The 24,411-nt window shown below is 42.3% G+C and overlaps 2 protein-coding genes across 3 annotated transcripts; both read right to left on the minus strand.

Annotated features, from left to right (window-relative positions):
• Positions 1-1,587: 1,587 nt before the first annotated feature.
• Positions 1,588-16,761, minus strand: LOC311428320 (ATPase family AAA domain-containing protein 2-like). 2 transcript variants are annotated; one of them, XM_084539842.1, is made up of 8 exons: positions 16,660-16,761; positions 16,414-16,563; positions 15,394-15,536; positions 14,299-14,345; positions 13,147-13,300; positions 5,002-5,093; positions 3,163-3,400; positions 1,588-1,618 (listed from the first exon to the last, which is right to left on the minus strand). In XM_084539842.1, exons 2-6 carry the CDS (start codon positions 16,435-16,437, stop codon positions 5,078-5,080), a joined length of 384 nt encoding a protein of 127 aa, XP_084395968.1. In that variant the 5' UTR covers positions 16,438-16,563; positions 16,660-16,761; the 3' UTR covers positions 1,588-1,618; positions 3,163-3,400; positions 5,002-5,077. The 2 variants fall into 2 exon arrangements, with proteins under 2 accessions (XP_084395968.1, XP_084395967.1); XM_084539841.1 differs by lacking the exon at positions 1,588-1,618 and adding an exon at positions 2,260-2,411.
• Positions 16,762-21,145: 4,384 nt separating this feature from the next.
• On the minus strand, positions 21,146-23,905 carry LOC311428307 (ATPase family AAA domain-containing protein 2-like; the record flags this gene model as incomplete). The annotated part of the gene is made up of 4 exons (XM_084539826.1): positions 23,596-23,905; positions 22,538-22,664; positions 21,317-21,500; positions 21,146-21,157 (listed from the first exon to the last, which is right to left on the minus strand). The coding sequence occupies exons 1-4, from the start codon at positions 23,765-23,767 to the stop codon at positions 21,146-21,148; spliced, it is 495 nt and encodes a 164-aa protein (XP_084395952.1). The 5' UTR covers positions 23,768-23,905.
• Positions 23,906-24,411: the final 506 nt, after the last annotated feature.

The following is a 24,411-nucleotide window of genomic DNA, read 5'->3' on the forward strand; positions in this document are numbered from 1 at the left end:
ACAAAAATCCAAGTCTTTTATAAACTTCCACAAAACTTGTAAGTAGATCCAAAGTTTAGAGGTAGTCCAACAGAGTCATGCAACATAGAAAACTGACATCTAGGATTAAGACCTAATTCGTCAAAATCTTACTCGCTACATTTATAGCAATTCTCTCCATCCAGCTCTTCAGGTTTCACAAAGAGTTCCAGAGCTCTGCTAACAGACGAAACCGCCTAGAGCAGCGAGAAAGAAGAGCGTAAAGTCACCGTAATTCAAAATTCCAGAGACATACTAGTAGTTTATAAGAGAATCTTACTAACATACTCAAGCGATCTACTAGGAGCACTGTGAAGAAGGAGGCAGAAAGAGCATGCTCAGCATTGACCTCACCTGGAAGGCATTTGACTTTGGAACAAATACTTTCCCAGTTGCCTAGACAGCATCTACAGTGTGCTTTGTCATCAATACTGGGGACAAATTCATCAGTCTAACAATTAGATGTATATTGAGGTAGAACAACAAAGAAGTAGGACAGCATTATAATTTTTGCAGAAAGAGAATTCTTTCCCCTTAAACCCAATGCAAATGTGGAGACTATTTACATGGGTTCCACGGAAGGACAAAGTCCAATCCACTTCCTTAGCACCACCAAGCTCTTACGTTTTAACATTATATGTGGTTTGGTTTTTTAAGTTAAACAAGTTTAATTTAGAAAGTTATGCATGTACTTAAACATCATGAATTATATTTAGAAAACATCTTACCTTTATATCCAAAGTGATATCAAGAAATGCCTCATACGTATCCGAAACTGCTTTGCAATTCAAGCACTTCACTGGAAGCAAAATATAAATGCTTAACATTATGTGAAGGAGACTAACTGTCCAAATTCAAGTTGTTGACAGATACTACTTTAGACAAACTACAGACTGCTTTACTACCGACAAAAGACACAGATCAGTTCTAAGGACAGGAATATTTTTTCAAGTACCTCTTGATCTTAGAAATCCTCCAAATATTTGATGAATGATGGTGGTAGCTTGAGAAGATCTGTCCAATCTGGAAATAAATTATAATCAGACCTCAGAAGATTTAAGGCACAGAGTTAACTCTTCAAAGAGTTTGATGAAAACCAAGGATGATGTAGACTTTCGTTGCTGATAGTAAATAAGGCACTAAAAGGTGCTAGAGATCATTTCTGAGAGTAAATAAAGGACTAGAAGGTGCTAGAGAATGTATGAAAGTGAACTTGTTTATGCTTACTCGGTGCTTCCGTTCAAGCACGCTTCCTGCATAGCATCAACAGTATAGCGCAAGAACTCGTGTGCGTCTTCTTGACTGCCAAAACGGAAATGTTGTCCTATTCCTAAATAAGAAGATGATAGTATTGACCTCATTTAAAAATGAAATCATTCTTGTATTTCTAAAATCTCTCTTCATTGGAGTGTTAAAACCACTTAGACACATCAAATAATTATTTGAAGATTACAAGCTATCGAAAAGAAACACATCTGAAGCCACTTACGACTGAGATTACTGATAACATGCGTAGGCTCGATGGCATCAACAGTGCAACGCAGGGCCTGGTTAATGTGAGTCTCCATCGTGCACATCATGCAAAAATCTTGTTCGCGACCTGAAGAGTGAAAGAACAAAGCATCCCAGTCCAGCGAAATATCCATACCTACAAACATCTAAGTACAATTTAAACTATAGATACAATATCCACTCTCCTTGCTACATTCTATTCTCCCAAGATGCCAATGTCCCAACAGTCTTGTAACATTTCATTTCACACAACTTGACAGAAGAAAAATATCCACTAAGCCTGTATTCAAATGCATTTTGTGAAGAGAAATCTAAAAGACTACTGCAAAGTCGCAGTTGTAAAGGCTGACAGGAATGTGAACTCCACAGGCTGCAAAATGTATTACTCTCTAAAATTACTACTAAATGCATTACTGTCCAATGCACTTCATTATTCCCATGAAGCAATAAATGATCCTTTAATAAACAAACAAACAAACAAACAAACAAATAACTAAATAAATAAACCATGGTGCATTAATTGCACTCCATATGCTATTCGGAGCCCACTGCTAATACAGTGCTCAAAGCCAGCTGCTACAGGTAAAATCAGGCAAATAAGCTTATCTCACAGAATCACTGCTGTTCCTTCACCTTCAGAGCTATCCAACAGATTCAAAATACTGTTAGAAAGTACTCACATGACTGGCTGTGCTCAAGAGAAAGCATGTAATTGGCAAGTGGGGGTGTGTAGGTCAAACACTGCAGAGTAGCATTAAGAAAACATGTGTTGCCAAGATTGTACAGGCCAACTCCAACACTTTGTGTTTCTCGCCAATCCATACAAATCTTCTCAGGTGGAAAAAGAATGCTCTGTGGCGGAGCAATTCCATCATTAACGACTGCAAGAAAGTTAAATTTAAAAAGAGATCTTGTTTGTTTGTTTCGAAGAAAGGTATTTAAAAAAATACTATTCTGCAGGAGCACCTAGAGGAGCTAGCTACAATCCAAACCAGAAAAACTTATTGCAGACAGCTTTAATACCACCAAATTCAAATTGGCTGGTCAACACAATGTTTTGGGGAAAAAAAACAAAAAACAAAAAACAAACAACTTTAGTCAACCATTTTAATTCTTCTAAGGCAAGGCTAACTGCCATTCTGTTTGTAGCACCTAATGCCAAGTTCCTCTCCATCTATAATCTTTAACCTGATTAACTCAACTACTGTTTTTTTCCTTATTATAACTTAAACCACAAACTTAGACGTGAAATTATACGGTAAAAACGTAAAAACTAGGAACTAGGAATGACGGTACCCCTACAGATACCAGATTTTTTCCTGAGCAATGTTATCCTTCAAAAAACCTGTGAAAAATGGAAGCTGTGAAGAGCAACAATCAAACACTTTTCTCTGCAAAACAGAAAAGACATGGAGGAATCTGTGCATTACAAAAAGCTCCCCATATTTCTCTGTTGACTGTAAATATATCAAAATTAATTTCTGTAACATCAGTCACTTCAGTTGCCTTAGGGGATTCGCTTTTCAAGTCTTTGTTCACAGTAGTCCCCTTCTCTATCAGTGCAACAAGTAAGAACTGCATTTTCTACTTTTGCTTTGAAGAAAATGGAGGCAGGATAAAACACACACTTACTTAGATCTCTTGGGGCAAAAGCCTTAGATTTTTCAGATGATCTACAGTAAATAGCACCTCCATGTCCTTGGGCCACAGAGACTTGGCTTGAATCTTCTGCAGGCACTATCCGGCCCCAGTTGGCGGTGCGTGACATCAGTATTTTAGGACTTGGTTTCTTGGATTTGCCAGACCGCCTTGAAGAGGGCTTTTTAGGCTTTGAAGATTTGGGCTTCTTAGCTACGGTCATTGTTCACATCTGCAACAGAGACAGAAGTTCTGGCTGACGTAAGAATATCAAGAAGCATTCCAAGAAGAAAAGAGTAACAGAAGTCCTGTCACTTAATCTCAAAGAAACAGCCTTAAGAACTAAATCGCTGGTATGAATGATTTAAAAAGAATCCCCAAACTAAACACACAAAGTGAAAATTTCCATCTAAACTCTATCAGTATTACTTTTCGCTTCTGCAGAACTAGTGGCTGATGCCATTTCTTTCCCTTCCGTAGGATTTTAATCCATTACAACTCTGGAGTCTTTTTAATATAAAAATGTAGAAGACATTCTCTGAGGGGAATCAGTTATTTATTGATTTCCGGAGTTGCGCAATTATCTGTTAATTAGTACCTATGATCTAATAGATAATTGTTGCAATTATCTATTGCTGGCATTAGTAACGGAACACTATTACTTCACTGCCTGCGTTTTTCTGTTTCGTCTGCACAAAGGTACCCAGAACTCACTGCTACTTTTCTTCTGTCTTTCCAGGGCTCGCCCTCTACCTCACTGTCTACTGCACCAGTCATGAGGGGTTTGTTGTGATTCTATAATGAGCCTAGCTTTTAAATACACCTTTCATGGGCGTCACTTGGTGACGGCAAGTTAATTTGTGAGGGCTCCTCAGTCTACATCATGCGGTCGCTTTTTCCAGGTGAAAAAGCGGAGCTGTAAGTGGCAGTACACTAAAGCCCTGGCATGCTGAGATCCAAGAGGAGAGATGTTTGGCCCTCCTTTTCACTCCTGGGAACCATATACCTCAAAACCCACAGAGGATGGGCTATATCTCAGAGAAATCTTGGGAAAGGAGAGCACGAAGAGCATGTTTGCAAATTTATTTCTCCCTGGGCTTCTTCTGCTTCTCCAAGAAAGACGAGTTTGAATATAACTTTGGCAGCAGTACTTCTGGTGTTTTACTCCTACCACATTTAAAACTCCTATGAAAAACTGAAAAGTTAGACTAAAAAGCAGCTCTTTCCGTTCTACTTTGTAAAGTTGCATGCTTTCCTCATGCAAAATAACAGGGGAATGTAAGCTAGAAACGGAAATGCTGAATGTAAAACAAAACAAAACAAACCTCAGCCCTCCAGGACAAAAGCCAATAACTGCTACAAAGTCCATTTTAAAATGCTGATTAGGTTTCAAGGTGATACCACTTTAAATAAGCGTAGTTGTGTGTCCATAGGCAGAAGCTGAATAATGACAGGATGAACTTCTATAGTTCATGTTTTGTTACTGTCTTACTGTAGCACACAGGGACTTGTTACCTTTAGGGAAACCACTAACCTCATGGAGGGTTTGAAACATAAGCTAGTTTGTTATACCAAAATGACGGAGAGAACAAAGCATAAAGTGCTTTCAGATTTCTAGCACGCCTTGATTGCTGTCCATTAAACTTCAGACACGTTAAACAAAACACAGTAAATAAGAAAACTCCTAGTCCCACAGCTGGCAAATTGTGTGCAGAGGTTGTAATTAGAACTTTTTTGCCTTGACGTTTTACATTTAAAATTGATTTTAAATCCATTCTAGACACACTTTCCATTCCTGAAAAAACAATACGCAAACCTGACAAATGCATTTACATGAGAAATGAAGTCGTCCTTGTCCGATTGGAAGACTAAGGTGACAGCTCCTGGGCTCAGGGATAAGCTCCGATCTTCACCAGTGACAGCTCCTTTTTTAGGATTGAAAGGGAAAATGTTTCAGAAACACTTTGGAAACATACTTAAGGGACAAGAAACAAAATCAAGACTGCAGTGAGAAGGAGAACAGAAAAACAATACTGGGGGGAAAGGTGTCGTGGTTTAACCCGGCTGGCAGCTAAACACCACGCAGCCGTTCGCTCACCCTCCCCCCTCCCTCTCTGGGACGGGGGAGAGAAATGGAAAGTGAAGCTCGTGAGTTGAGATGAAGACAGTTTAATAAGACAGGAAAATAATAATAATAATAATAATAATAATAATAATACAATGATGATAATAGTACTACTACTAATAATATGTACAAACAAGTGATGCACAATGCAATTGCTCACCACCCGCTGACCGATGCCCAGCTTAACCCCGAGCAGTCCGGCCCCCTCCCCCCGGCTAGCCACCCCTATATATTGTTTAGCATGATGTCAGATGGTATGGAATACCCCTTTGGCTAGTTTGGGTCACCTGTCCTGGGTCTGTCCCCTCCCAGCTCTTACTGCACCCCCCCAGCCTGCCCGTTGGCAGGACAGAGCAAAGGCTGAGATGTCCTTGGCTTGGTATAAGCACTGCTCTGCAACAATTAAAACATCGGGGTGTTATCAGCACTCTTCTCATTCTAAGCCAAAACACAGCATTCCACCAGCTACTAGGAAGAAAATTAATTCTGTGCTAACTGAAACCAGGACATCTATCCACCCCTTATTCCATACCATTTATGTCATGCTCAGGTTACACTCTTTTCCATACATTCTAATTAGTCACCTATAGTAATCATGGTAGTGATAACATACAGTATAATATACTATTTAACATGGTGCAATTCAGTTCATGGGCTATTCTCACCCAGTATTAAATCTCCTTGAGGTACACACCGGACCTCTCCGTTCTTTTGCATCACCCACCAAGTATATCCAGGTCCCTGAGCGAAAACAATTCCACGAATAGGTTTGCCTTTTCCTGAGGCAGGAGTAGCCCAGACTGTTTTACCCAGCATATTTTTTACATGCACTACAGGAACTTTATCCCCATCTACAGTACGTAACAGGTTTGATTGGGCAGGTCCAGCTCGGTTGGTAGATCCCCTAGTATTGACTAACCAGGTGGCCTTTGCCAAATGCGTATCCCAGTTTTTGAACGTCCCAGCGCCCATTGCTTTCAAGGTAGTCTTTAACAGGCCATTGTATCATTCAACTTTCCCGGAGGCTGGTGCATGATAGGGGATGTGATACACCCATTCAATACCATGTTCTTTGGCCCAAGTGTCTATAAGGTTGTTTCGGAAGTGAGTCCCATTGTCTGATTCTATTCTTTCTGTGGTGCCATGTCGCCATAGGACTTGCTTTTCAAGGCCCAGGATGGTGTTCCGGGCGGTAGCATGAGGCACAGGATATGTTTCCAGCCATCCGGTGGTTGCTTCCACCATTGTAAGTACGTGGCGCTTGCCATTGCGAGTTTGAGGGAGTGTGATGTAATCAATCTGCCAGGCCTCTCCATATTTATATTTCAGCCATCGTCCTCCATACCAAAGAGGCTTTGACCGTTTGGCTTGCTTGATTGCAGCACATGTTTCACAGTCATGAATAACCTGTGCTATAGCGTCCATGGTCAAGTCCACCCCTCGATCACGAGCCCATCTGTATGTTGCATCTCTACCTTGATGGCCTGAGGTGTCATGGGCCCATCGGGCTATAAATAATTCACCTTTATGCTGCCAATCCAGGTCCACCTGAGCTACTTCAATCTTAGCAGCCTGATCCACCTGCTGGTTGTTTTGATGTTCTTCAGTAGCCCGATTCTTGGGCACATGAGCATCTACGTGGCGTACTTTCACAGCCAGGTTCTCTACCCGAGCAGCAATATCTTGCCACAATGCAGCAGCCCAGATAGGTTTGCCCCTACGCTGCCAGTTGTTTTGCTTCCATTGCTGTAACCATCCCCACAGGGCATTTGCTACCATCCATGAATCGGTGTAGAGATAGAGAACTGGCCATTTTTCTCGTTCAGCAATGTCTAAAGCCAGCTGAATGGCTTTCACTTCTGCAAACTGACTCGATTCACCTTCTCCCTCAGCAGCTTCTGCAACTCGTCGCGTAGGACTCCATACAGCAGCTTTCCATCTCCGATGCTTCCCCACAATACGACAGGACCCATCAGTGAACAGGGCATATTTCTTTTCATTCTCTGGCAACTGGTTGTACAGTGGGGCTTCTTCAGCACGACCCACCTCCTCCTCTGATGATATCCCAAAGTATTTGCCTTCTGGCCAGTCCATGATCACTTCCAATATTCCTGGGCGACTGGGGTTTCCTATTCGAGCCCGCTGAGTAATCAGTGCAACCCACTTGCTCCATGTAGCATCAGTTGCATGATGCGTAGAGGGGACCCTTCCCTTGAACATCCAGCCTAGTACCGGTAATCGGGGTACTATAAATTAATTCTGTGCTAACTGAAACCAGGACAAAAGGAAAGGAAAAGGAAAGGAAAGGAAAGGAAAGGAAAGGAAAGGAAAGGAAAGGAAAGGAAAGGAAAGGAAAGGAAAGGAAAGGAAAGGAAAGGAAAGGAAAGGAAAGGAAAGGAAAGGAAAGGAAAGGAAAGGAAAGAAGAAAAAAGAAAAAAAGGGAAAGGAAGGGAAGGGAAGGGAAGGGAAGGGAAGGGAAGGGAAGGGAAGGGAAGGGAAGGGAAGGGAAGGGAAGGGAAGGGAAGGGAAGGGAAGGGAAGGGAAGGGAAGGGAAGGGAAGGGAAGGGAAGGGAAGGGAAGGGAAGGGAAGGGAAGGGAAGGGAAGGGAAGGGAAGGGAAGGGAAGGGAAGGGAAGGGAAGGGAAGACCTTGATCTTTATACTGACCAATGAGATAAGCCTTACACATTTTTAAGTTTATTTTTGACAACTGATTGAGGTGTTACCAGGTATTAAGTACGATTCAAGAGCAAATATTAACACTAGAAAGAAGAAATCCGATCCACCACCACTGTTTCAAAATACATCCATTTCTCATTTGGAGATGACGTCTCTCTGGCAAGATAGTAGAAAAACTGTAAATACCGATAGAGCTTCCTCTCCCGATGTTCCATATACATACCGATGCTGTTCCTACACCTACGCTCTGAGCATAAATTTATGTTGACATGAGTGACAAGAGAGGGTGTTACTCCTCTCTTTGTTTGCCTTGAGAGACACACCTCTTGTCCATTGAAAAGTAAATTCAAGATTCCAGATCACTTAAGACAGTTGCTATCCCCCCATTCAGAGTTCTGCAGCAGCACTCTTCAGATGTGTTTAGCAGTCTCTTTAGAAAATGTTATCACTTAGGACCTGCTTCTCAGTAGGTCCACGTTTGGCCTCCACTTAGCAGAGAGTCAATCCCAGCTTAAGCTTTCGTACAAGAGCCCCTTCACGAAACGGAGTTGAACCCTGACATAACTGAGTTGAACCTTTAACCTTGAAGCTTCCTTAAAGAAGAAAGCAGCACCCAGGCCAGGAAATAGAAATTAATCGTCACTTTACCCTGAAACGCAGTGGGCTATTCTGTGCTGGCAGGATTGCTGCCGGGCTGGCCGACGAGGCGGCGGGCAGCTCCCTGGGGCCACAGGGCCTGGCACAGGGAGCCGCCGGGGGTCTCCAAGGTCCGGGAACAGCGGCAACAGCGGCAACAGCAGGGACAGAGGGGACAGCAGCGACAGCAGCAGCCACCTCAGCCGGGGCCGTCTCCACAACCGCCACAACGGCCTCGGAACGCCGCCGAACTCGGAGCTCCAGCGTGACGCCTTTTGAACCTGGCCGCGCTGCTCATGGCTAAAACCAGAGCGTTTCCTCCGGCGTGTGTTTACTGTCGGTGCCGGATCGGCCCTCACCCCGAGCTCTCCCTGCCGGGAGGGCTTTGGGGTTGGGGTTTCCCTCCCGCCGCCGCCGCGGGCAGGCCCTGCGCGCAAGGGGTCCGCGCTGGGGAGCAGCATCTCACCCACGGCGAGAGACCGAGGGCACGACATGAAAAAGCCCCGACACGAAAAAGCCACGACATGCGGTCGAGGCGGCGGGGAGACGGCTCTGAGGGAGCTGCCACTTCGCCCCGCCGTCCTCCCCTCCCGGGCCGCCCCGCCGAGCCCCGTGCGCCTCAGGTGCTGCGCTGAGGGGGTGGCTGGCTACTGAGACAGCTGCCCAGGGCACTGCTCATGGCACCGAGCCTGACGGAGGTCAACAAGTGTTGAACAATGCTCTCAGACATCGGGTCTCACTTTGGGGTGGTCCTGTGTGGAGCCACCAGTTGGACTTGGTGATTATTGGGAGTCCTTTCCACCTTGGGATGTTCTCTGATTCTAGGTCAGCAATCCAGTAGCTGATGAGAAGTGTGGAGTCATTCAAAGGGAAGAGAGAGCACAACACTTCTCGTTTGCAGAAGCGGCTATTTGGTAACCAAACCGACGATTCCTTTGCTTCTAGAGCAACTAACAGCAGGGATCCGCTTTACAATGGAGGGAAAAGAGTCGTTGGCATGTCATGTGAAGTAAGCTTCAAATCCCAGAGGATGATTTTGTTGGAACTTTATTCAGCTGAAAACACAGAAGCCTTGCTTCTGCTTGTGTTAGTTACAGCTCCAGTTTACTTTGGTTGGGAGGGAAGGCATTCCAGGCTAATGTGCTGTACCTGTTCCTTCAGCTCATTGTCCATAAACGGAGGAGCAAATGAAATCAGTTTAATCTCCATTAAATGCAGCAGACAAAGCGGAGTAGCGGGCGATCTAGCACTTAATTTTTCCTGTAAGCAGGAAACCCAGAACTCAACAACACTTTTCAAATCTTGTCCTGCAGTAAATGACCAGCTGAGTGAAGCTTGCATTTAGAGGATGTGCTCCTACAGTAGATGGAAATAGCTTTTCCTCTTCACAAGTGCAACTGAGTGGTGGACTGGCAGCTACGTGGTTAACTAGTTGTGCCAAAGGGGTTGTGTTGAATGCACAGAAAAATATGCAGGTCCCAACAGTAAAGGGTTGTCTGTAGGCATGACACTGAGTACAGATGTTGTCTGCAGGTTCGTGCAGAGTGCACCGCGCCAATAAGCACCCAGAGTCGGAATGCACACGAAGGTCTTTTAATTATATAATTACTTATAGAACTCTGCAGAGTCAGGTACTTGGCCATCTTTCGCAAAGCAAGCACACCTCTGACTCGAATCACCGTCATTTATACACAGGAAACTTGTGAAAACTCTCTCTTTGGCTCCTTTGGATTGGTTATTACAGCTCACCTAACTTATCTCCACTGAGCTTGTGCATTACAGAGGAATACCGGGGGGGAGGGGGAACAGGAGAGGGGGGACACACACCGAATCCCACATTAGCATAGATTAGCATTTTGACAGGTGTGACTTTTTAATGTGCTAATGACCCTTAATGAGAAAAAGGTTACTATAGGTCAGTCTGGAGCTGGTGTTCTCCTTCCTGTTTTTTCCCTTTTAGCCCTTCTCTTCCTTGCTTCTGCTAGCTCAAGGCTACCTGTCTCTCTCCTTCTTTATTTTCTCAGCTAAAAGACTGCACAAGCTACAGGCCTCCCTATTTGCTTCAACATTTCCTTGGTTTTGTTTTTTTTTTTTTTCCCAGCTTTGGGACGACACAGGTGTGGTTTGATATTTGCCAGTATAGCTAAAACTCACGCCAGTCTGCTCACGCACAATAAGTAGTAAGATTTAAGGACTGGTTTCATCGGCTTCTTCCATACTAACATCCTTCTTATGTTTTAGATATGCTGTAGTTAAATCAACACTAAGTTACTACTTGTGGAGTAATCGCCTTAAGCGACTAGGCATCATAAGCACACCTCCATCCCAAAAGCTACCCGCCTCCAAGGTGCAACCACCCCTCACTGAGCACGCCCTCGGAATTTCTCAGAGCCTGTACCTTTAAACGCAAGTGAGATCATTTCTACCAAGCACAACCAAGATACGCATGACTAGAGTCACTCAAGCTCCACCTTAAAGATAGAAAATAATATCAATTGCTTTAAGAGAAAGGGGATGTTAGGGAAGATACTATCAGGAAGGATTCCTTCTGACATCACTCGACAGGCTGAGCCTCTCACTCCCCCACCCCCACTCCATTGGGACGCCGTGGGGTAAGATCTGAACGCTTGCTTATACCAGGCGTCTCTGTGGAATCTTAGAAATCTCTAGAGTTTTGATGCTTTTTAATGTCTTAATACCTAGGCTGTGTACCTGTGCATTTCATGCATGCTAGCTTGCTTTTGCAGACAGTGAATTTATCACTGACAATCCAAAGAACCTGTGTACCTGTCGCCGTAAGAAATTGCACTTAATTGCATTCTTCCTAGCTGTGAGAGTTCTCCTTGAATGCGACTAGAGCGAGGCCATACTGCGTTGTTGGTGAATCCGTGACCGTGATAGTTCAGCACCCTGAATCCGACGGGACCCGTGACGGTCAATCGGCTACACCCCTTAACGCGACACTACTAGAGGAAGAAGATGACAGGGCTTGCATGCACTGCATTAGGCTTTGCATGTGAAAACACCCCCAAATAATTTCACGTGCATTTAACGTTTTTAAAGGGAAAAAAACAGGAAGGTGTAGTCTCTCTGTAAGCTACAGCCCTACATAGTTAAGGCATCAGCATTCATTCCTTTGCTTGATAGCAAAGTATGAACATACAGAAGAGTTAAATATTTTCTTTGCATTCTTAAAGGCGATTTTTCAGACTTGGGCTTCAGTTGTTGGAGTTGAAGAGATCAGTAGACATCCTTACTTTTACGTTAAGACCAAAATCTTTATCTAAGATTGTGTTATCGAACGCAACTAAACTCCCACCCCCACATGGTTTTTTTGTAACTTCGCAATGATCTTGCTGCAGTCCCACTCTGATGGTCTTTCAGTAACATGCAAACTGCCGTGGCAGATTCTGTTACAGTGCTTTTCTATTGACAGTGTGCATAACACTCAAGGTAAAGCCCCTCATTTCGCAGTGGGGACATAAAGTGTTTCTTTGGACCCTGCTGCTTCTGTTAGTACTCATTTTTTCACAAACTTGTTGAACCTGAGCCGTGCCTACCGAGCCAACGAATGCTTTGATGACACAGTATTTTGTCAAAGCAGTTTTGCTTCTTGGAGCTACAGAAGCAGCTCTGGCTACGTGATAGGGAATTGTGCTGCATTGGCAAAACCAGACTTAGCTACAGACTTACAACACTTGCTAACTCGATCTATTTCAAATCTCATTTTAACTTTAAAGGACAATCAGTTTTGTGGCTCCTGTCTTACTAATTTGCCTTGTTTTGCATGGAAGGGCAGCCTGTGAATGTTTTGCTTTATTGCATGCTTCAAAAAAAGGCTGAGGAAGAGACTGGAGGAACCTTTTCTATTCTATGGACTTTCCCCCGAGAGTGTGGAATTGCAGGCTACTTGGATGAATGTTCGAATATGAGTAAGGGAGCAGACCTCAGCCAAAGGAGGTGGAATCCTTGCTTAATAGTAAGTATCAGTGTGGGGACATCTTTGCTTAACGGGAGCCATTTAAACTCTTCATAGAAACAAAATAAGCTGGACATCTTATGTTTGGAAAGCAGTATGGTTACACAGCTGCTAACATAATGACTTGAGTCTACCGCTCTGCAACTTCAGGTTTTGTTTTCAAGCAGTGCATACATCAGTTTAAGCTTTGGACAAGGAGATTTGCAATGCAAATAGTGATAAACCAGAATCAGCGGCGCTGACGAGTGTAATGGTGAAATGCAGCAAATCAAGTATTCCTGGAGAAATGTGAGATTACAAAACTAGCAAGCCATGAAGCACTTTTGTTGTTGTTGTTGTTGTTTTTTAAATCAATTCTTATATGCTGAAATAGCACCTTCAAGACAATCTGTTTATCTAGCCAGGTAACGGTGTCTCCCTGTAAACAGGAAGGAAATGCCAGGAGCAGCCATACCTCTTTGCTGTCAAACTAAAGAGCAAGTCGAGGCCAACATCATGCCATAGTGCAAAGGCTTGCTAAGAAAGATCATTCTAAGAGGTCTGCAAGAAAAGATGACTTACTTTGTCATAAGTTTGTCAAATAGAATGGACGAGTTAGTAGTCGAGTACCGACTGTGTCCGACTCTACAGCTGCGGCGCAGCTCCAAGTCCCTGTTTTCTCCGTGGACTCGTCTCACAGTTTTTGCACCAGCTCTACTCCTCAATGTTCTGGTGACTGAAACGCAGAAACAAAGGATTTTGAAACAGTGAAGATGGGATTCTCCTTATTTCACCGTTGCTCTTGTAAAATGGAAACAGACAGACAAAAAAGGCACCCTGAAGTGGATTGAGTTTTCTTTACATTTCAGATCAGAAGTTGTTGTCACAACCACTGCATTCCACTTCTTTATCGCTCTGCACGTTTAAACTGTCTACTTAAAACTGGGACCTGTAGGGAAATTTTTAAAGAGACTGAAAGCTAGCCAGACAAAAACAAACGTGCAACTTTTGTTCCACGCAGGAGGGAAATCTACTCCAGTTATTTCTGTCTTGGAAAAGTGAGAACAATCAACACCTTTCTCTAAGGTGTTTTCACTCCATTCATGTCAAACTCTATCTAACAGTGCTCAAAACAAACACTAGGACATTGCAAGCCTCTTCCTAAGAGGTGTATGTTTGATTACTCTGTTTATGCATGCAGCACTTCCATTTCCTGCATTAGGATCTAACAGCTCAAGGAGGGAAGAATCGTTTCAAGAGAAACACCCAAACACCACATAACTCAAACTCGTGCTTTTTAGAAAAAAGCCTGCCCATTGTTTGCCATACAGCACCCTTTGGCACAGGTTTGTTGCTTGCACTGTCATTAAAAGAGCCAAGAGGACAAGGGGAAGGGAAGAGCTACACCACTGTGCTGCTAGGATCACAGCTAAGGTTTACTTTTGTGCTTGCCAGCTATAAAACTAAGTTTGAACTTATCAAGTATCGATTTACTTTGCACAATTAGAAGAGTTTGCTTTGTGCCTACCAAGCTGCAATTCACACTGCTCCCTCCCCAAGGAATTCATAAAATCTCCTATTTGCACCTACCTCTCTTCACAGAAAAGTCACTGAGGAGTGAATTCAGCTGACTACAGAAGGCTTTGGGGCCAAATGAAAGCCATGGAGTGACCAAGTGCCATCCTCTTCAGTAACCAGCGCAAATAGGTATCCCAGGGACTTACAGCCACTTACCTGTGCTATATTCTTTTTTTCGTTCCAATTTTGGCTTTCTCAACTGCCTACATTAAGAAAGAGGACAGGGCAGAGAAGGGAGAAAAGACTTGTTGTATTAGACCCATCAAGGATGGGAAATTTCACCATGTTTACAAGCCAGTGCTCCATGGTATACAAAGAGAAGCCTGTAGGCCTCACGCAGGATCCACATCCCAAGTCTGTTGCGTGCCATATACACGCGGTTCTGTATGTACCCACATTTCCTAGCTTGCTCATGTTGAATTCTCAAAATTATGAGCAATAGCACCCAAGTGGAAAAGATACATGTCCTGGTTTCAGTTAGGACAGCGTTAGTTCTCCTCCTAGTAGCGGGTAGGTTGCTATGTTTTGGCTTAGAATGTGTGAAAGGATGTTTAGAAGAGTGCTGATACCACCCCGATGTTTCAATTGCTGCAGAGCAGTACTTACAACAAGCCAAGGACCTTTCGGTGTCTCACTGTCCTACTGGCGATCAGAATCGGCGCACAGCAACAGCTGCGAGGGGACAGACTCAGGATGGCCGACCCCAACTGGCCAAAGAATTCTATGCCTTATGGCAACACGCTGCACCATGGATAGGGCGGGGCAGCCGGGCTGCTAGGGGTTACGCTGGGCACTGGTCAGCGGGTAGTGAGCAACTGCATTGTACATCACTTGTTTTGTACACATTACTCGTAGCAGTACTATCATCATCACCATCATTATTATTATTTTCCTGTCTTAATAAACTGCCTTTATCTCAACTCGCGGGCTTCACTGTCCCGTTTCTCTCCCCCATCCCAGAGAGGGAGGTGGGAGGGTTGCAGAAGGGCTGTGTGGTGTTTAGCTGCCGGCCGGGTTAAACCACAACACCTCAAAGGGGTTGGGAAAAAAAACAGTTTTTTTAGAAAAGCGGAAGACTTTCACTGAGAAGAGGGATTCTAGTTTTAAGGTACTGGTACGCCATCAGCATGCTCATAGGCCTCTGCTGATTTTAGCCGGAGGTTTATCAGGCCACAACTCACTGCACATGCTTTCTCTCTTGCTTTTCAATCTACAAATCGAACAGAGATTGAACATATAGAAATACAGTACCTTGAAAAGCATCTTCTCTTGACATTTCCCCTCAGTATCGCCATACTTTCTTCAAAGCTGGAGACTGAACACCGCAGGATGCTTTTGCTCATTGATCTTAAACGGTGTCCGTTGAAACATTCAATACTGGGAGAAGAATAATCCTAGGGAAAGAAGGAAACAAGAATATATTTATGTGAACCACGTAGATTCAGATAAAGAAATTCTGCCTCACGCAAGTTTAATTGACCCTCCTGACTTGGTAGTGGGGCAACTAATGGCAGGCAGACATTTCCCCACTTCCCTTTCCCCACCGTTTTCTTGTGGATAACTTAAGCTTAATATCCTTGGCAAAAAGATATTGCAGCAAAACCTTTCACATAAACTTAGTGTTTCGTGAAAAACAACAACAACAACAAAACATTAAATTCAATTGGAATTTTTTTCAATAAATTCAATTGGAATTTAAATTCAAAACTTTAAATTCAGTTGAATTTAAATTAAAAAAAATAAACTAATTAATTTAAATTAAAAAAAAATTTAATTCAATTGACTGTTCAGAGGAACAGTCAAGCTTGACATTATACATCCTAGTATTAAAATCTAGTTTGAGTTTTTCTCCCATCTCCAGGCCTTGCTAAAGATGCTTATTAGGAGCTCTGTCAAAAAAAGTGAAAGGCTTGTTATATCAAAGCTTCGAACCCTTCTTACTGCCCTTGACCTTCTTCACATTGCTGCTCCTACAAGGGTGAGCACTATCATTTTTAGTACGGGAGGGAAGCTGTTATATCCTTGAGTGGGGGGTCGTTCTGTTTACAAAATGAAGTTCCAGTAAGAGTACATCAAATGAACCAACTTTCTTTGAACTTTAATTCATCGCTATATTGAATGAATGACCTCTGGATTTCTCTCTCCCATTTGGAAGTCAATTTGAAAACAAAATACCTCTGCCATAAAGAGCCAGGCATCAGAGACACCTGTTGCGCCTCAAGAACAGAGAAGGTATGAACGACAAGAGCAGCTGAATAAAATGCAACTTGCCATTAGAAATGGGTGTACTGGCATCTACAGGTGCCGCTGGCATCTCCTCATTTTCATTACTCTCTTCATCTGGTTTCTCGTCTTCAGTAGCAGGGTTCTGCTGTGGTGACTTGGAGTTGTCGCATGGAGCACACACTGCAGAGGTGCGACCTTGCAAGAAAGAATAGATACCAAAGATCTTCGTCATGCATTTTCAGTTACAAATGCAGAGACAAGACTTCAAATCCTTAGCGTTAAAGCACGTACCTCTTTTCTCACGAGATTCTTTAATTTGTTCACAAAGTCGTCTAAACTCTGTATCCAGTTCGTTCCTCACCATTGAATATGCAGTGTCTTGCAAAACATAGGCGCTGTGACTATCTGAAATTTTACACACTTTAACTGAATGTTGTCTACCAACCAATGAAACTCTTTTGATCACAGAAGAAAATTGCTTTCTTCATAGGTTGGTTCCGAAAGGTTCTCTCAGTGAATATTTTCAGCATAACAACATCGAAGTTAATTAAAACAAAAGCACTAGTTCCTTGGGAACACTTATATCACAATTCCATGCCCAAGTAGCAAAATGATAACATATTTACAATGTGGTAAGAGATGTTCTCTGTGGACGTCCAAAATCATCTAATCCATCCAAAGTCTATTGTCCGCACACAGCATTTATCCATCTATATGTTCGACAGATTTTTTCAACTAGGGCTAAAAAGCACATCCTCACCTGTAGATCTTTGATCCGGGTAGTACTCTAAGGCATTGTTACAGATTAGATCGATGTCCTTCAGCTAGTCTCCGGCAGCGAGGTACTGGCGCGAGTCAATTTGAGTCAGAACTGTTGAAAGATCCATCGGCTCTTTAATCCTTGTGGCATAGTCAGGTACCTGCAGATCAAATACAAGCATTCAGAGGTTTTCTTAACCTTGCACACTGTCTACCAAAATTATTCTGAAGACTTTAAATAAACGACTTCCTAAAAACTCTGAACATTTGCGATGCATCAGAAGATGCTGAAATTAATCAGTTTGCTTCTCAAAAATGGAAGGGCTTTTTCATTTTTTCATTAGAGCGGCCACGAGAGGACAACAAGAAGTAGGGAGGTCAGAAGCACGTGCATGGTAGAGAAGAAACACTGAGGGTGGGAGATTCATTTCACTTTGCTTCAGAAAATCACAACAGTGAAAGCTGAGCAAGCCATCCGGCATTCTCTTTGTTGTCGACATTGAGGAAAAGGTGCATGAATTGCACCTGTGAAGTACCTATTGCAGGCATCTACTTTAGAATGAGATAACTGGGCCCTGAGGTGCTCATTTCTTCCCTCAGACCAGAAGACGAGCCTAATGACCAGTTCAGATGAGGACATATGTATCTGTCTAGATTTTTCACAGCTCAAGAACCTAGGAAAAAAGGGGAAGAAAAGCCAGTGGAGGCCCACATGAAGACAACTTTGCTGATCCGCAGGTATATTCAAGTTACATCTGTCTTTGAAATATACGCCCCTAGTTTAGGCTTATCTCATAAATTAAGGAGAAAAAGGCATCTAAGCAGCCAATTGGAGGAAAAAGAAAACACACTGCACTTATGGTTGATTCCTATTGAGGAGTTCCAGATGAAACAGAGAACAGGATGTCAAAACTTATTTTTACAAACTGCTGCTCCTATTCCTGTTCCCACAGGAACTGACAGTCCAAGAAAGGGCTTCAGACTTCACTCAAGTAGTCCTGTAAATACTGTTTGTAATTGTAAGGAAAGATCTCTGTGCTTTTCAGTGCTGTGACACGCCTACAATTCAAAGATTTTTCACGAGCAAACTGTGTTGGCATTTGGACTGGCTTTTTAGAATGAAACCAGGGCTTTCAGCGAATAATCCCATAAGACACATTTGAGAGTCAGCAGAAGTAAAAGCACTGCCTCTGCTTCTTGCAAAATCCTTACAGTGCAGCCCTAAAAACAAAGTTGAACCTTCCCCAAAACGCTGAGAAGTACGAACACTGAGAAGTTACAGACACACACGGATCAGCACTACTTTACCTTCTGTGGGTCAACGGGCTTTGCAAATTCCCTGAAACGTCTGTCAGTGGCAAGTCTGCGAGTAACGTCCCTCAAGAAAATTCTAAGGTCACGCAAGGTATCCTCCTCTTCCTTCCCCAGCATCCCTACTTCTTCCTCTTGTGGCTTCTGAGGCTCAGCTGGTGGTGCTACAGGCACAACTTCCAATGTCCAATCAACTTCAATTCATCAGGAAAAATTAGCCAATTTACAGTACTCAAATACAAGCATACGACAAATTACTGACAGAAAATGACCACCAAAGCAAAGCCCAAAGAGCTAGTAACTTCGATAGGAAAGTTTTAGATGTACTTCTCATATCCTCCTCACCTCTTTTCTTTACGGGAGGCTTAGCCACTTCCTTTAGAATTAGGTCCTCAAAAAAAGGCTGCTCTCTCTGCCCTACCAGGCAACTCAATATTGCACACTTCTCCAAATTCCTTATTAAATAATTTTTGCATCTAAAGCAGAAGGAGGAAAGACATTTCAGATTTAAAGCCACAAAAAACTCATCTTCTATTCCAAAAAGACGAGTACCTTTTCAAATTAAGAATAACCTGAAGAACACAAACTGAAAAAAGTTATCTTCCTGGCCTTAAAACGCTACATTTTCACAGGCTGGCACAGCAAATTCAAATATCACCTTTAAGAATCACCTGTAGAATTAAAGCTCGCTGAAGGGATTGTACGCTACACTGGTAAAGTAACGGCTTTCACCACATCCAACAGCGCCTCCTTTGTATTTACTTGCCTTGCTGCAGCCTTTACTTAGAACCTTTATGGCTATAGAGGGAAGAGAAAGGCTTCAGCAGACAAGTGAGGGCTTTTTGCTGAGTTTTTATTTCTCTACCAAAAGGTGTCTGAAGTAGCTAGTACCTCTACGTCTTCCTCCATTTTCAAGTTCTAGTAATAAAAGGTAGGTGAGGAATTTCACTACTTATTTTAGAAGGAATTTACAGCCTGTACAAAAACTTCTGTGGGAACTCAAGCACTTTCAAAGCAGTTGATAATAAACACGTCTAGGTAAGACCCGTTCTCTTCCCCCAGTGACTGAGACCAAATCATCAGAATGACAACAGCGTGGTCCTGTTTTGGGCACCTTCCCTTAATGTAAACTCTCAGAAGTCAATGAAGTTCTGCACCTACTTTTACTACAGTTTATTTAGGAATACAACTAGAATTTGATTCCAAAGTTACTTTAGCAGAAATTGGAACTCAGCTTTCCAGCTTGGAAAGCTTTGGCCTCTATGAAGAAAGAAACTGATTTATTTATGTATTTTTTAATCAAAGTGTTTCAATTCTCTACTAAATTGCATTATTAGCAGTTTACCCAACATAGCATGGAATGGCAGACTGTCAGAAGAAATCTCTTCAGTAAAAACATCCTCTTGTCATTTCAAGCACTGCATATTCTTGACTGAACCACTTTGTAGCCACCAGAATTATTGTATTAATTTATTATTTGCATGTGTGAGAAGGGGGTGAAAGTCACTTGCTTGACTCAGAAAAAACCTTAAGCAGATGCTTTCACGGTATTCTTTTTCTCTAAGCAAATTTTAAGTGATTTGTTAGGGTGCCTGAGTAATAACAGCATGCATTTAAGAAAGCACAGCATTTTGATGCTGAAAGCATTCATAAATTACAAGACACTGAAGAAATAGTAAGGAAAGTATTGACAAATACCTCTTCTGGGAGATCTGAGTGACGTACATCAGACGGAGCAAGCAGCAAAACTGGCAAAAATGCTGGAATGTTACGTAGTAGAGTTAGAAAAGTAAGTTTCAAGGCAGGTCCAGCGTTGTCCCACCATAAATGGATATCTGGGACATAAATTGTGCTCGGTGCTGTCTTCTGAGCATTTCGGATCAGCTAGTGAAAAGGAAAGCTTGGGTAAGAAAACTAAAACACGTACAAGAACCTCTTAATACATAGCTACATAGCCATCTGACTGCCCCATGAAATGAAACTACGTGAACAGTGGCAAGCATCCTTTCACATAAGGAATTTCTCTGTGCACCCTTTCAGATTATCAGTATTCGGAGAACTCTAGTCAGAAGATGGGAAGGATATATTCAGGCAGTGGCTAGACACCGTAGCTATATGGCCACAGCCACAATTATCGCATAACAAAGAAAGGAAATGTCCCTCTTAAGGGACACATCAGTATTCAGTCATGTAACATGTCTGTCCTTACTTGTATGGCTCTCAAACGTTTCCACTAAAGGTAAAAATATTTTAAGGTAGTGATGCCAAACAAGACAATGGATTTCCTGCCTAAAAGTAAAAACACCAAATCTGTTCATTTTTTCTAGTTAAAACCACATCACCGTGCAAATGAAGTGTTTTCTGAATGTTAATGCTTTTATTGCACATACTGCAACAGCACAAGTTGTGTATGTCCGTGCGAAAACAAAATAAACAGAAGCCCCAAACCTTGGTTGCCTTACTAATATAATTTAGAAGAAGCCTACAAAAAGTAGCCGACATGCAGTCTGATACAGAGCCATCTACCGGGAGCACACAGTCTTAGGAGGCAATGAGAACTACTTTCTGGATCCCAGTGACATGAGCAGCATTTCTTTCCACGAAGACATGTTTATTAGCAACACCGCCCAGCTTCCTGAGCTGCTAGCAACAGCCTCACTGTAAAATTGGGTATGGAAAATGTGGACATGTACAACATCCGGATTGTTTATGGTGCTGTCTAAAAGAAAAGGGGATTTTCAGACAGAAGCAAACATCCCAGCACATTAAAACAAGGCCACCTCCATTACCAATGAATTTTGCTCACCTTACTTGCAACTCGATTGATCCTTTACATACAGTCAGTGAATCCGATGAGAAGAAAAAGAAAAAAAGGTACCTGTCCGCAAATTTCTTCTGGCGATGCAACGTTTGTAAGCAGAACAGAAAGGTCCAGGGTGTGAACGGGAAACTTCTCCAAAGCGTGCAACACCGCAGGTGCCACGTAAGAAACCTGGCCGTACCCTTCTTTTCCTACTATTAGCAGACGGGGCTGGCATGATGTTGGTTCGCAGAAAGCACTCCTAGAACAAGAGTTAAGAAAACAAGCTTATAAATGAGGTGCTGAATAGACACACAAATGTTCCAAGTAATTTTCCTATAGACTTTCTTTTCCCTCCCCAAATAATCCAAATGGCAGCGGTACATTAAATACATGTAAGATTTCCAGTTAAGTTATTCACTCATTCCAATTGTTTCATCTTCTTCCCTTGTGTTTCCTATTCTTTACTAAACCAAGACTGCAAATTAATATCCCTGCAATCTTGCTTTACTTTATTATAAATTTATTATTTATTATATATTTATTATTTACTTTATTATAAATTTATTTTTATTTAAAAATAAATTGGTGAGGAGCATTTGTTTCCCCACTACAATCAGGCTGTACCTCTGCTGGCTTAAATCAAAGATGCTAGAGACTTAGCCTTGCTCTAAAGCACAGAAAATCTTCTGGACAGCACAGCAATAGAAACGGAGAAAAATAACTGATCCAGCTGTGACAACATGATCTAACTTTCCAACTGTGGGCTTGCATGACTTCCATACTAAAATATCACAAGATTAACACAACTTGGTGGCTTAACAAATAAAGACACCATTCAATTTTTTCTCAAGGTGTTTTAACAAGCCATTTCTCAGTTTTCTTTCTGCTACATAATTCACTACTGGTTTAACAATCCTGGAAAACAGAAGGGCAAAAGGTGGCAACACAAACCCACAAAGTTGGGGTATTTTTAGCTAAAAGGACAGACTGCACATTTATGTGGTCTTGAGTCTTTCAAAGAATGCCATGGATTAAGTCAACGTGTTCTGGTAGTCTACAGATCACTTTGGCTTACGAAGAGAAGCCTGGGCTTTTCAATTTGGTCATTCAGAGCAACTTCATTACAACTTTAGTCCCTCCACCCTTTCTTCTTGTGAATACCAAGCACCCCTTCAACACACAAACTTGATGTTGCCCCTTCGTCTACCACCCCTCGCACTTTTAACAGCTGGAACTGTTTACAAAGACTCAGCAGACCTGAGAATTTAAACGTAACAGGGATCTATCTTTCTTTACCTGCTGAAACAGAGGCATTTTTTCTCTGGTCCGTTAGGCATTCCATCTTTTAATTCATCTCCAGAAACCAAGGATGCATCGTCATCACTGTCAAACATATCATCTTGTAAAATAGGATTGAAATGCTCTGAAAGGCAAAAGAGGTTTGTTAACTTTCCTGAATAGCCTTTGTCTCTTTCTCTTCCATTAATACAGCTTCTAAATCAGTGCCAAAACCCTTTCTTCATTTGAGAGCACACACTGAAATCTACTTCCTAGAGTTCAGCCCACCACAGATCTAAGGAGATGGCACAAGGCCCTACAAAGCTCTACTAAGTCCCACTGATGTGTACGTGTAAGGTATGCTACTCTTGGTGATTTTTTTCTCCCCCTTAGAATAAAGGAGATTACGAACAATTTCTGCAGTTGCTAAATAGATAAAAAACAAACAAACAAACAAACAAGACCATTTCTTTCTGGAGGAGGTTCCCACAATGAAAGCATGGGGATAAAGGATGTGATGGCCACAGAATTCCATTCATCTAGTAAATATCAATGCTAATTGATCTCACGTGTATAATACGATCCACAAACATTTAAATTAGGAGACTGGTTAAAAATGATGATAGCTAAAACAATATTTAGCTTAGACCAGTTACACTTGTATCCTGGTCCTGACATTCTTCAGAAAGGAATTAGAAACATTGACCTAGAAATGCTTCCCCTCCAAAGATCTGAGTTTTGATTTTTTAAAGAAAAATAGGTGCCTTATACTTCAAACCTCACGTCAACCTCTACAAATGCTAATTATCTTAGCTGCCGTCAGAAGCAGGATGCTTCAGTAGAGAACGCATCGTCCTTTACTGTGTATTGAGTCATTCAGAGCTTCCATTTGGCATTTCAGTTTCGAATCCACAATAAAACCTATGCGTTATATTCCAGACATGCCCAAAAGAAAGACATGCACATGCAAATAATAAAATTCTACCACCATTATGTCTGAAAGCTATAAGTTGATTGCACAAACCACAAGTTTTTGCTTTAGCAGAATTATAAAGATGTGGATGCTGTGGTTATACCTTGCTGTCGGTCCTCCTTTAGTGCAAGCTGTGCATGCGGGAAGATCTTCTGCACAACTTGTAAAATATTCTCTACTGATCTTTGAAAAAGTGGCTTGAAAATGGGTGATAGTGCTTGTACGGGTGAAGCCTTGATCCGGTTTGAAGCTGGAACAACCTTCTTCATAGCCATGAAAAAGTCCTTTGCTTTTATTTTAATAGAATTAACGTCTAGTAGCAACTTCTCCCTACTTGCATAAATCTGAGGATAGCATCGGCGTAGAGAGCACAGCGCAGCTTCAGTACAGAGGGATTTGATATCTGCACCACAGTCTCCTAACAAACAAAAATCAAACGTTACATCAGTCAAGGCCCAGGTTTAAAACATGCAACATTTAAAGAATTTGTAATGCCAAAACCAAACAGCATAACAGGGAATTCAAAGTGCTACCGCTCTGCAAGGATGTTTCATGTTGCTCACTGCCTGATATCCTGCACTTATGCAGCTGAAGCAGACTCCTCATCAAAAACTATACTCTTGAGGAAGATGCCCCAGAACCATTTAATGTTCTCAGACAACAAGAGGAACGACAACAAAGAGTAAATAGATGAAAGGATCTCACTCAGATTGCTATGAAGGCGTGCCAGCTGCCTCGTTGACTAGTTGTGCAACAAGGCACAAGAGCATGGGTACTGCCTGGTACAAGCTAAGGTTCTTTACAACTTGGTCACAAGCAAGAATCCGTTTCTGTTTCAGTCTTACCAATGCATTTCTCAGCTAGTTCATCAAGCAACATGTCCGGTGGCTGAGGGGTCCAGTCACGAGTATGAATCTTG

The sequence above is a fragment of the Aythya ferina genome, assembly GCF_964211825.1.
Source record: "Aythya ferina genome assembly, contig: HAP1_SCAFFOLD_42, whole genome shotgun sequence".
NCBI classification, from domain to species: Eukaryota; Metazoa; Chordata; class Aves; order Anseriformes; family Anatidae; genus Aythya; species Aythya ferina.

What these genes read in the sequence shown, in the direction of transcription:
- LOC311428320 (XM_084539842.1), bottom strand. Translation starts at nt 16,437, where the DNA reads ATGCCAGTACACCCATTTCTAATG. An exon ending in AAGAGAAGATGCTTTTCAAG is followed by an intron (nt 14,346 to 15,393) that starts GTACTGTATTTC and finishes TTCTTAATGTAG; the next exon opens with GCAGTTGAGAAAGCCAAAAT. An exon ending in AAAAAAAGAATATAGCACAG is followed by an intron (nt 13,301 to 14,298) that starts GTAAGTGGCTGT and finishes TCTGCGTTTCAG; the next exon opens with TCACCAGAACATTGAGGAGT.